Raw genomic sequence first — 13,929 nt, 5'->3', positions numbered from 1 at the left:
TGCATTCCTATACACTAAAAACAAAAGACGAGAAAGGGAAATTAAGGGAACAATCCCATTCACCATTGCAACAAAAAGAATAAAATACCTAGGAATAAACCTACCTAAGGAGGTAAAAGACCTGTACTCAGAAAGCTATAAGACACTGATGAAAGAAATCAAAGATGACACAAACAGATGGGAGAGATATACCATGCTCTTGGATTGTAAGAATCAATACTGTGAAAAGGACTATACTATCCAGAGCAGTCTACAGATTCAACACAATCCCTATCAAATTACCAATGTCATTTTCTACAGAACGAGAACAAAAAGTCTTAAAATTTGTATGGGGACACAAAAGACCCCGAATAGCCAAAGCAGTCTCCAAGGGAAAAAAAGGAGCTGGAGGAATCAGACTCCCTGACTTCAGACAATACTACAAAGCTACAGTAGTCAAGACAATATGGTACTGGGACAAAAACAGAAATATAGAACAATGGAACAGGATAGAAAGCCCAGAGATAAACCCACGCACCTATGGTCAACCAATCTATGACAAAGGATGCAAGGATATACAATGGAGAAAAGATAGTGTCTTCAATAAGTGGTGCTGGGAAAACTGGACAGCTACAGGTAAAAGAATGAAATTAGAACACTACCTAACTCTATACAGAAAAACAAACGCAAAACGGATTAAAGACCTAAGTGTAAGACTGGGCACTATAAAACTCTCAGAGGAAAACACAGGAAGAACACTCTTTGACATAAATCACAACAAGATGTTTTTTGACCCACCTCCTAGAGTAATGAAAATAAAAACAAAAATAAACAAATGAAACCTAAAGAAATTTAAAAGCTTTTGCACAGCAAAGGAAACTATCAACAAGACAAAAAGACAACCCTCAGAATGGGAGAAAATATTTGCAAACGAATCAATGGACAAAGGATTAATCTCCAAAATATATAAACAGCTCATGCAGCTCAATATGAAAAAAAAAACAACCCAATTAAAAAATGGACAGAAGACCTAAACAGACATCTCTCCAAAGAAGACATATAGATGGCCAAGAGGCACATGAAAAGCTGCTCAACATCTCTAATTATTAGAGAAATGCAAATCAAAACTACAATGGGGTATCACCTCACACCAGTCAGAATGGCCATCATCAAAAAATCTACAAACAACAAAGGCTGGAGAGGGTGTGGAGAAAAGGGAACCCTCTTGCACTATTGGTGTGAATGTAAATTGATACAGCTACTGTGGAGAACAGTATGGAAGTTCCTTAAAAAACTAAAAATAGAATTACCATATGACCCAGCAATCCCACTACTGGGCATATACCCAGAGAAAACCATAATTCAAAAAGATACATGCACTCCAATGTTCATTGCGGCACTATTTACAATACCCAGGTCATGGAAGCAACCTAAATGCCCATCGACAGATGAATGGATAAAGAAGATGTGGTACAGCAGAATATTACTCAGTCATAAAAAGGAACGAAATTGGGTCATTTGTAGAGACGTCATATAGAGTGAAGTAGGTCAGAAAGAGAAAAACAAATATCGTATATTAACGCAAATATGTGGAATTTAGAAAAATGGTACAGATGAACCAGTTTGAAAGGGAAAAACAGAGACACAGATGTAGAGAACAAACCTATGGACACCATGGGGGAAAGCAGGGTAGGGATGGTGGTGGTGGTGGTGGTGGTGGTGGTGGTGGTGGGATGAACTGGGAGATTGGGATTGATGCATATACACTAATATGTATAAAATAAATAATAACCTGCTGTATGAAATAAATAAATAAATAAAATTTTAAAAGTCATTACATTGTATAATTTAAAATGGTTGAAATGGCAAACTGTTACTCATTTTTTACCACAAAAGCAATTTAATTGGGTGTCTACCTCATTCCTCATATCAAAATCAAGCCCTGGTTGAGCAACGATTTAAGCAGAAATAAAACCATAAAACTGTTGAAAAACACTGGAGAAAATTTTTTGTAATCATAGAGAAGCTCTGAGCCATGGCGCAAAAACTTAGAAAAGGTTGATAAATCTGCTTTCATAAATATTTAAAATTTCTACATGAAAAACTATCATAAACAAGGTCAAAAGATAATCCATAAATTGAAAAAGTATTTATAATATATGACAAACGCTTAACTTCCTTAATATGTAAAGAGCTCTTACATATCAGAAGGAGAAAGGAAATACAAATGACTCTTAAAAATAAAAACTGTTAAACTTCATTCACAGTAAGAGAATTGCAAAATATAACAAGAGTAAGACCATTTTCCACCTATCAGACAAAGATTAAAAAACTAGGTAAAGGTGTAGGGAAACAGGCACATTCTTATACTATTTATTGATGGACAAGTACAACTTCTTTGGAAGGTTATTCACTGCAGCATTGCTTACCATAGCTAAAGACTAGAAATAACCCTTATGTCCATTATAGATGAGTGCTTAAATAATGAATACCGTTCAACTGTTAAAATGAACACATGAAATCTAAAGGGAAGGATTTTCAAAATATAAGTGAAAAAAGCAAGGTGCAAAACAGTATGCTGTTTGTTTCACAGGGGTTGGATAGAGAGAGAGGGAGTGAGAAGGGAGAGAGGAGAGTGATCACCTACAGGGAAGGAATGAGGGAGCATGGGGGCAGTGACTTACTTTTCCACTACACACCCTTCTGTACTGTTCTCATTTTTGCCATGTTCATGTAATCCTAACCAAATTATTTACTTATTTATGTATTAAACCACAAGTTCTGGGAGTTCTCTGGTGGTGCAGTGGTTAAGAATCCACCTGCCAATGCTGGGGACACGGGTTCGAGCCCTGGTCCAGGAAGATCCTACATGCTGCAGAGCGACTAAGCCCGTGCACCACAACTACTGAGCCTGCGCTCTAGAGCCCGTGAGCCACAACTACTGAGCCCACGTGCCACAACTACTGAAGCCTGCGCACCTAGAGCCCGTGCTCTGCAACAAGAGAAGCCACCGCAATGAGAAGCCCACTCACCGCAACGAAGAGTAGCCCCCGCTCGCTGCAACTAGAAAAAGCCTGAGCACAGCAAGACCCAATGCAGCCAAAAATTAATTAATTAATTAATTAATTAATTAAAACAAAACAAAACACACAAGCTCTAAAATTCAGTCCTGGATTCCTATCTGTATCTACTGCTTAACTGCACTATAAATTTGCAAAAGTTGAATCTCTGTTTTCTCATTTGTAGCCACCTACAAATGAGTTACATAGCATTTGCCTGATACAAAGTAGGAGTTTAGTCAAGATATGCTATTTTATTCTTTTTTTAAAAAAATAAATTTATTTATTTATTTTTGGCTGCGTTGGGTCTTCATTGCTGCACACGGGCCCCCTCTAGTTGTGGCGAGCGGGGGCCACTCTTTGTTGCGGTGAGCAGGCTTCTCATTGAGGTGGCCTCTCTTTGTTGCAGAGCACGGGCCCTAGAATGCGCGGGCTTCAGTAGCTGTGGCACGCGGGCTCAGTGGTTGTGGCTCGCAGGCTCTAGAGCACAGGCTCAGTAATTGTGGCGCACGGGCTTAGTCGCTCCGCGGCATGTGGGATCTTCCAGGTCCAGGGCTCGAACCCATGTCCCCTGCATTGGCAAGCGGATTCCCAACCACTGCACCACCAGGGAAGTTCCTATTTTATTCTTATTAAAGTCTTTTCCTCACAGAGGAGGGCCTCTCAAAAAGAAGTGTGATACATAGCAGAAATTATTCCACCAGGAATCTTATCTCCCCAACCAGCGACGGGCATAATACGAAGAACCATAACCAACTGAACAAACACCCTGACACATGCAACATATTTAGCTTCCTACTTCACTGTGTCCATCCACAGGATCTTTATACAGAGTATATGCACAAAGATTTGACTAATAAAACAAAGTGAACACTTAACCATCATATAATTCAGGATTCACTTAGGGACCTTAAGTATAAAGAAAGAAATTTCAGTATTTCTCCCATAAGTAGAAACTATCAATTTGGGATTACCTTTAAGTCCTACTTTTTTCTTATAAAATTAATATCTCTTTTCCAATTTCCTAAATTCTTATTTGCTGTTCCATCACAACAGCTCAAGGTAGAATATTCTAAAGTACAACAAGGATATAACGTTTTCTGTGTACTATATAGAACAAAGCTATGTACCAAACACTAAAGTATTATTTAATATTATATCATAATAAAGTGTTATAACTATCTCACCCTGACAATGTTACAGTAATAGAGATTTTAAAAAATAAAAACTTAAGATTTGTAATGTGAACCTATGTTTTCACTGGTTGAGGCGTAAATCAGTTCCTGCTGTCGTGGAGGACCACCTGGATGGTCTAAGGTCCCAGCCTTGACTAGGAAGAGTGGGCCACCCCTGGGAACCTTACCCTAGGCTGCCTCAAGAATTCCTGGAAGCACTACTAAGTAACCTGTCAGAGGAAATGATAGCTTTCAGAGTATAAGGTTGTTTGAATACAGTGAAAGAAGAAACAAAATAATTCAGTATGAGATTTTCTTTAGAGGAAGGAAGGCAGTTTAACACAAAGTTATCAGTGATCAGTGACATGACCCAAACGAACTAGGTGATAGAACAAAGAGCATATTAAATCAGAGTCCTGGGTTGTGAAAGGAATAGGAGCACATAAAAACAAACAAACCTCCCAAACTGAAAAAGATACCAGAAATCCACAGATACAAGTTTCCTGGAGGTCATCAACCTCAACAGTCCTTAGGGATCTATGATACCCTTGAAATCACATGCCAAATGTGGGGGAATTGTATGTATGTGGCCATGTCTCATTTTCACAGGTTTCATCCTAAAGGTGTCTACGATCTTTAAAAGCAAGGATTTCACTGTTAAGTCAAAACAGCTTCCTGAAACATTATTACTACTGTACCATAAATAGAACATTAAATTAGCACTACAGTAAATATATTTAAAATAGCACTACACTTACTTCAGACAACAGCCCAGCAAGGTACAACAGCATTCCAACTAAGAATGTAACAGAAGAGTTTACTATTCCACTCAGAACAGCAGAGTCAGAACTTATGCTTTAACACTTAGCCTGCTGAACTGTATCTGTTCCTTAGTTATCAACTGCTATGTTTTAAGTTTATATGCTAAATTGACTTAGTATACGGTTAGTCACTATTATCCAAAGTAACGAAGGGTATTATCCACAGTTCTAAATTACTAGTTGGTTTAAATATTCTCTGCCCCTAACAGTTTACCAATAAGAAATCATTTTAATGGCACCACCAACAGGGAACAGAGCACGGAGAATCTAGATAAGAATTTCCAGGGGAAACAAATCATATGAATGCTTATCTGAGAAAGTGAATTAACACTTAGGTTAATTTTAATTCTGCTCTCCTAGATCTTATCTGTCCATATCTCTGGTTTACTCTTTGGAAGAGTGAACAGAGTAAGAAAACAAAGCAATCAGACAGGGTGTCCGGAACCGCAGGAGACTGCAAGAGCTGTGATAGTTCTCCAGCTGGGAACAGGGAATTCTTGTGGATACTAATGATCTGGGAGAAGCCAAAAAGGGCTATTGGAGATTCTGGTTAAAATAAAAAAACTGAACAAGAGGCAAGCTAGAAAGAGTAGGGGACAACACAGCTATCTGAATTTCCATGATTATAGGTATCAGTAACCTACAGAACCTGTCAAAGGCAAAACAGTTTTATTTCTAGTTCTATATTCTTCACTGGAGAATCATTCCCCCAGTTGCTTTTCCTTAAAGCAGTGGTTCTTACCTTCTGAGGAATCACAGAGCTCCATTTAAGAATCTGACCAAAGTTGTACTTCCCTGGTGGCGCAGTGGTTAAGAATCCGCCTGCCAATGCAGGGGACACGGGTTCGAGCCCTGGTCCAGGAAGATCCCACATGCTGCGGAACAACTTAAGCCCATGCGCCCCAACTACTGAACCTGTACTCTAGGGCCTACGAGCCACAACTACTAAGCCAGCATGCCACAACTACTGAAGCCCACGCACCTAGAGCCCGTGCTCTGCATCAAGAGAAGCCATCGCAATGAGAAGCCCACGCACCGCAATGAAGAGTAGCCCCCACTCGCCACAACTAGAGAAAGCCCGTGTGCAGCAGTGAAGACCCAATGCAGCCAAAAATAAATTTTTTAAAAAAGAAAGAATCTGACCAAAGCTATGGAATCCCCCAGAAACTACATCCCCCAGGGCATTCAAACAAGTTAGCACAGTTTCAGGGGACTTGAAAATCCCTTTCCAATCTGTCTGATCCATGGATCCCAGATGCTGTTTTAAAGGCCTCCAGTCCCAAAATGACCCGCCCTATTATAATACATTCTACTCTCTTCTTGCCGTCAAAAATGTAAATGATTCTCTCAGTACCATTAATCTCAATTAGATCATAAGAAGAAAGCAACATAGGCTGTCATGCTGGTCAAGCAGGACAGTGCTGCAGTGAAAATCACAAGGACGGGATTTAGGCCCCCGCTGTATCACTAATGGATATGGTGACCTTACAGAAGTCACAACCTCGTGCTGGGCGGTGTCTCCTCAGCTGTGAGTGAGGGGCTGGAATAAACCAAGGTGCTGACATCTTACAAAGGGAGCAGTACTCTTGTTTAGAGAATACTAACTGAGCATCTAACACACTACAGGCCTACAGGCAGATGGTGGGGAAACAAAGGAAAATGAGGCAGCCCTCAAGGAGCCAGAAAGACAAGTAGACAGTTATGAAGCAATGTGACTGGACTTCCCTGGTGGCGCAGTGGTTAAGAACCTGCCTGCCAACAGGGAACATGGGTTTGAGCACTGGTCCGGAAAGACCCCACATGCCGCGGAGCAACTAAGCCCGCCCGCCACAGCTACTGAAGCCCGTGCCTAGAGACTGTGCTCCACAACAAGAGAAGCCACCGCAATGAGAAGCCCACACACCTCAATGAAGAGTAGCCCCCACTCACCACAACTAGAGAAAACCCGCAGGCAGCAACAAAGACCCAACGTAGCCAAAAATAAATAAATAAATAAATGTATTTAAAAAATAAAAATAAAACAATGTGACTCATACTCTAATAAAAGAATATAGAGGGTTCAGGAATCAGAGAAGGATCATACAACTAAAGTCTAGTCTTGGAGACACTTCCCAGAAAATAAGGTAGGCACAGAGTATGTCCAACACGTGCAAAGACTCCAAGGTGTGAGAAAGCAGGTGATTCTCAAGGAAATTCAAGGAGTTTAATATGGCAAGCACTGAGAACTTAAATTAAAGGCTGGCAGGAGAACATGCAACAGACACTGCAAGGGAAGTGTTTTACAATAAGATAGCTTTGATTTATCCTCCACACTGGCTGCTCACTGTGAGTACTAGAAGAATAGAGTTCATTTGATATTTAACTTCTAAAAATTAGTTGAATCACAAATGGTAAAAACTGCTCTTACTCTGACAATATTTGAACTACGAATTTCTAATAAAGAAAAATGACCAGTCAGTTAAGAGTTCCACGAAGTCTGATTAATCAACCAAATTCCTTCTGAGCTACCACTTACTAGAAACATTATTCCATGACTTAGCTTTTGCCATTTCCCTACAGTTTTACTCTCTTACCCGAAAGGCTCACAGTACTCCATTCCTTTCCTATGCCCTTCTAATGCCCCAGCCTGATTCAGACAGCAATCATCAGTGACAAAGGAAAAGCAAAAAGCAATCATGAACATTTCTCAAAAAGCCAGAATTAACCTCAGACTACATTAATGTATTAGTCTGTCGCTCAGACAAATTAGACTTTTCCAGCAATCTCACTTCTGCCAACCATGCCCGTTCAAGACAAGTCTTCTGCCATGTGCTCCTGATCCCATCAGCTCCTGCTTCCTGAGGTTTCTGGCTCCAATAATCTTCCCTTCTCTTTCTTCAACCTCCAATCTCTTTAGGCTTCCCCCCTCCCCAATTATGTGAACACATCAAGTCACCCATCTGTGGTAGGAAGTCATGTTCAGCAAACACATATCAAGTGCCCACTAGGTGCCTGAATCTGTACAAGGCACTGGCACAGCCTTCAGGAAGGCTAATGAGGCCAAGAAAAGATAAACTAAGAGTCAGCTCCAACCCAGTCATTCATTCCCAGAAACCTCCCATTTCAAAAGTTATGTTATAAAAGCAACTGTTAAAAGGGGGTAAAAAGAGTAAGGGGCCAGGGCTTCCTTGGTGGCGCAGTGGTTAAGAATCTGCCTGCCAATGCAAGGGACAGGGGTTTGAGCCCTGGCCTGGGAAGATCCCACATGCCACGGAGCAAGTAAGCCCGTGTGCTGCAACTGCTGAGCCTGCGCTCTAGAGCCCGTGAGCCACAACTACTGAGCGCGTGTGCCACAACTACTGAAGCCCACGTGTCTAGAGCCCATGCTCCGCAACAAGAGAAGCCACGACAATGAGAAGCCTGCACACTGCAACGAAGAGTAGCCCCCGGTCACCACAACTAGAGAAAGCCCGTGCACAACAACAAAGACCCAATGCGGCCAAAAATAAAAACAAATAAATAAGAAAAAAATTTTTAAAAGGGTAAGGGGCCAGAGTATCAGTCTCAAAATAATACATTCCCTTTTCCTACAAGACTTTGAATAATAAGGTATAAAGCAAAAGTCTTCACACCACTAAGCAAGTCTAGCTCTTAGTTATATTTAGCTTTTTTGCTCAGGAGCAAAACCTTTCTTTTCCTAGTCAAATTTGTATTGCCAAAAAAAGCATAACTCTTCTCAAACGTTATCATCAATATACCCACTGCTGTGATCTACAAAGAAGAAAGCCCACTATAACACTTTTTCCTACTCAAACGATAGTGGTTTGCTTAACAGAAACTGTGGTCTCAAAGTCCTGTGCTGCTGTATCATATCCAATGCCCTGCCTTGAAAGGGGAGGCCATGGGACACTAGGGGTACATACCAGGGGATCCCACCCTGCAAGGGAAGGCAGGGAAGCTCCTCCCACCGCCTCACCCTGAGGAAGTGAGACTCCAGGAATGAGGAGGAGGTAGTTAAGCAAAGGGGGAAAGAAAAAGGGAAAGAAAAGTTGTGCTCAGGCAAAGAGAACTATATCTACAAAGGCCTTAAGGGAAGGACAGACAGCACATTTCAAGGAACAGAAGAACCCAATGACAAAGAGGGAAGAAAGTCATATGGGGAGGCAGGACCTGTGGTCTTGTGAGCCGTGGCAGGGGTTTGAAGTCTACATGGTGAGCAATGGGAAACCACTGAAGGTTTAAAGTAGGGAAGTCACATACTCATGCTTCATTTCAGCCACAATTCCCCACTCCATCCCACATGTGACTTCTGTATTCCACTCAACTTGCTCTTTTCAAGGAATCTGTTGCTCTTTTAGCCATTAATTTAATGGGCACTTTCGGTTTTGACCTTGGTGCCCCTGCAGCACGTGCCTGCTGAGCATCAGCTCCCTCCACACCCACCACCAATTTTCCCCCCACTTCTATGGCTATTCCTCTCTAGCCTTTCTTTTTGCAAGCTCCTTTTTCTCTACCTATGCCCTTAAACATCGTTATCTGTCAAGACTCTGACCTTGGCTTTCAGCATTTCCAAACCCTCTCTGTTTTCCCTAAGTGATCTCACCTGCATCTAGGACCTCAAATACCACCTGCATGCTCATGATGTCCAAAATCATTTACAGCTCAGACCTCTCCTGAACTCCAAATTTATATATTAGACTATTCCCATTTTGATGTCTTACAGGAAGCAAATTGAACAGTTTCAAAACCAAACAAATCTATTCCCTTAGCATTTCAAATCTGTAACTCCCCTTCATTCTTCCTGCCACTGCCTGAGTTCAAGAGCTCAACATCTCTCCTCAGGTTGATTCCCAAAGACCCCCCTCCCTGTACCAGCTGCCCACAGTTAGCCACACCCAACCCACAGCTAGAATGGTCTTGCTAAAAAGTAAAGAGGATATGATTGTGGTACTTCCAAGCATCAAATTCCACAGTGGGTCCTATCAACTAGCTCACAGTCCTCAGACTGATCTACAAAGGCCCACGGGCTCCATCTGAATCTCTGGCCTTGTCCCCCTGGCACCTCAACATCACACCGCACTCTGCACCAGGCTCAGCTGTTGGCAATTCTCTTGGCCTTCTATGCTCTGTGTCTCTGCACACATTTCTTCCTCCTCTGAACACTAATTCTCTCCCTCCCTCATTCTCCTCCCCTGGCCGACGTGTCCTTCAAGACTCAGGCAAGGCCATACCTCCTCCAGGAAGCTGTGCCAGGACTCCCAGATGCATCCTGTGGGGGATGCACAGCACCCTGTGCTTAACACAAGCTTCTGCATTCTTACTCTCATGTTTTCATCTGCTTCCCTAGTTACCACTCCCCACTTGGCTGGATCCTGGAGAGCAGGGACTCCGTCTAACATTGGCACATGATAAGGTGTTACAAGTGAGTAAATGAAAATATGGAATTGTGATGAGGCCTTCAAGAGACCAAGTCCCAGAAGGTGAGTGCCTCAGGAGCAGGAACCTGGTCAGTGGCTCTCTGCTGAATCCCCAAGGCTCAGGGCAGGGTGCACAGCGCAGTCTGTAGAATGGCTGAGTGGATGTTTAGAGTCAAAGGAAAACACTCAGAGTCAAAACTCTTTCTGGACTTGCTTTCCATTGTTCCTGGTTTGTGACCAACTTTAAACAAAACACCAGTGTATACTGCTTGATTTGTACTGACCAAACAAATGCTCTTGTTCTTCCACGAGGAAAAAAAATAAATAATAAGAGCTTTGACGAACCCACTAAAGGATTCTTAGGCAGAAGCCCATGGAAGGATTTCCTGAACTCTATGAAACTGAATGCAACTTTCAGTGAATATAAATGTATTTTTCTGGTGAGATGGATTACACTTTTCACTGAATATTCATGGATATTAATGATAACAAAAAAAGTCAAACTACTTAATCAAAATGTCAAGCTGAATTAAGCTGTAGCATGCACCGTCTCGTCTCAAACCTGTATTTTGATAAACCACTCGCAACCTGGGGACAGCAGCCTCTCCTAAAACAAATGTAACTGGAGAAGACGCAGCTGGCAGGCTCTCACATAGAGCTTCCTACGAGAATTTGCATTTAAAACTTACTATAATTGGGAAAGTCCTTACCAGCATTCTCTGAAGTTAGTACCCTATTCTAACACACTCTGACCCACGTGAATCAGGGTATTTATTACACGTCCTGCTAATGTGCTCAAGAAGAAAACGTTACATTACGAACATAATGACAAGAGGAACTGTCATCTAATTAAACGGGAAGGGGAAAAGCCCGGGAGCATCTAGGTTTACAGGAAAGCCCTTTTTTTTTTGTCGTTTTACTGTACACAGAGCGACCTGACAGCGGGAGCAGCATTTAGCTCACAACCACTCACTGCAATCCTGGAAATAACATGCAATAATTAGCAGTAGGAAGCAGACAACTAAGTCACTTTAAAAGAGATAAAATGAAGTTCTGCTCGATCGAAAGGCTCCGTGGTTGACCCAGGAGACCGTCCCAGGGCGCGTCTCCACGAGGCGACCAAAAATCACGCCGGGCGCCCGCGTTCGGGGAGCTGCCTCACGACGCCCGGAGACCCGAGCCCCTCAGGCCGGGCGCGGACGACCCCTCGGCGCCTACCCTGACTCACCGAGCTCCTTCCAGAAAGCTCTGAGGGAGCGACGGCGTGCCGGGGACGCTCGGGCCGCGGCTGTCCGGCCGCCCCACCTCGGCTCGGCGACCCTACCCGGCCCCCCGACCCCCTGACCCTCCAGCCGCCCCCCGTACCGTCGCGTCCACGCCCACGCCCGCCCCCCCGGCACCGCCCCCGGAGCCCACTGCGCCTGCGCGCACGCGGCCGCCCCAACCCCGAGCGCCCGAGCGCCGAGGCCCGGGCGGCGCACGCGCGCCCTGAGGTGGCCCGCGCGCCGCCACTTCCGCCCCAGCGGGAGGCGGCGACTCCCGGTGGGCGCCGGCTTGCTCAAGCCAGGTCCTCGGAGGGAGCGGCGGCGGCTGCGCGAGCCCGCCACTCACCAGGTACAGCTGCTGCCAGCGATTCTGAGCGTCCAACTCATCAAACTCCCGCTCGATGGCGGCCGACATGGCGGCAGCCGCGAGCTGGCGCGAAGGAGCCTGCGCCGGCGGAGAGGTTCGGGCCCCACACGATCCGGGCAGCGCGCAGCCGCTGCCGCGCATGCGTGCTCCACTCCCGCCACGCCCCCACGCCGCCCCGGCCGCAGGGAAAGTACCTGGTTCGTGACGTCAGCGCGCCGGCTGCCCCGCGCGGGGCGGGGCGGCGGGGGAGGCGTGGTCCAGGCGGTGCCCAGGTGGAGGGGGCGGGGCTTGGCGGCGCCAGAGTCAGGGCTCCGGGGAGAGCAGCCGGTTTAGTGCCTTGGGGTTTGATTTTTATTTTGAACGTCCTCTAGGTCAGTTTAGCGGCCTGTGCCCCACTTTCTCCTCTCAGAAAATGTAAACCAGGTCTGATGCCCGCTCTTAGGCGCCCGCGGGTTTTGTGCCAAGTAAACCGCTGCAGCAAAAGGAGAAGCAACCTCTCCTGGAGGTTGGAGACAACAGCTTGTTAAGTAAACGTTACACAACTTAAAAGTTATTACCTGTAAAAAGAGCAAATCGTCTGTTACCAAACAAACGTGCTGGTTATGGAAATTATCTCGCTTCACATAGGGAAACTCATGTGCTTAGGACACCTTATCATCTTCAGTAAGAAATGTGAAGGGTTAGAAAAACGTTAGTGTGCTGTCCAACACTGAAATTTAAATTTTACTTAAAATTAAATGAAATGACAAAGATTCTCTCCTTGACCAAACTCTACTCAGGATCCTCTGAGCTCTTTTTCAGCTAAGTCTCAACTTTTGGGCTGCCCTGTTTCTCTCTGCATTGTCGAATTTTAGCAAGAATCCTGGTAAGTCAGTTAACCAGAATCCCTCATTCTCAGTATCCGGTTACTCTTAATTTTTTTTTTCTTTTTTTTTTGGCCACACCTCACAGCATGCAGAACTTCCCTGGACCAGGAATCGAACCTGCACGCCCTGCAGTGGAAGCACGGAGTCTTAACCCCTGGACCACCAGGGAAGTCCCTGATCACTCTTGATGTTTAACCAGGTTCCGCATCTTCTGCCGTCCCCCTGGGTGACATCTGATATCCGTGGCCTGCCTTCAGCTAGAATCCTATTAGGCTTACCCAGAACCCCCCTGTGCTTCTTCTATTAAAAACAAGACTACAGGCCCAAATTGAAGTCGCTTGGGAAGCCCCGTGTCACCAAACCTAAACTTGATGGTAGTTTCAGCTCTCCCAGAAATGGAACTTAAAGGAATAAATCAAGAATCACTAATTACCACTGGTTAGGTGATCTGCCTGATAGACCCCTGCCCTCGACCCTGCAGTAACCAGTTCACTTCTCTGCCTGGGATAACTCCCTTGTTCCAACTCCCTACTGCATGTAAGTCTTTCGTTTTGTGTAGCTTCTTGGGGCTCCTGTCCATCTGCCCAATAGATGAATCGTTTAATAAAGCCAATAAGATCTTTAAATTTTACACAGTTGAATTTCGTTTTTTAACACCTCTTAGTAATTTTCCATCCACTGACCCCCCCCCTTTCCCCCAGCTTGGCTATAAATTCCCACTTCCCATTCTGAATTTGAAGTTGAGCCCAATCTCTCCCCCACTACAAGACCTATTGCCATTGTCCCTATACCTGTCACAGTAGTCACCCCACACACCTTGAATAAAGTCTTCCTTACCTCATCATCTTCTACAAGTGTCAGGAATAATTTTTTTCTTCAACAGAAATTGAGAATTCAGTTCCTCAGTTTAATTAGCCACATTTCAAATGCTCAATAGCCACATGAGCTAGTGGCTAAAGTATTGCAGAGCATACAAATCCTCGAAGTTCTGTGAAACAGAG

General features: G+C 44.2%; 1 protein-coding gene across 2 annotated transcripts in view; it reads right to left on the bottom strand.

Annotated features, from left to right (window-relative positions):
* The window catches only part of PTPN2 (protein tyrosine phosphatase non-receptor type 2), an 83,636-nt gene extending 70,614 nt beyond the window's left edge, over positions 1 to 13,022 (bottom strand). For both annotated transcript variants that reach the window (XM_081253236.1, XM_081253235.1), the window contains exon 1: positions 12,042 to 13,022. In XM_081253236.1, the coding sequence (XP_081109362.1) occupies positions 12,042 to 12,203 (162 nt within the window). In that variant the 5' untranslated portion in view covers positions 12,204 to 13,022. The remainder of the gene's footprint in view (positions 1 to 12,041) is intronic.
* Positions 13,023 to 13,929: the final 907 nt, after the last annotated feature.

Source organism: Mesoplodon bidens, assembly GCF_964165515.1.
Source record: "Mesoplodon bidens genome assembly, chromosome: 13".
In the NCBI taxonomy this organism is placed as follows: Eukaryota; Metazoa; Chordata; class Mammalia; order Artiodactyla; family Ziphiidae; genus Mesoplodon; species Mesoplodon bidens.
Note: the sequence above shows the minus strand (reverse complement) of the source record. Positions and strands in the feature narration are given on the sequence as shown.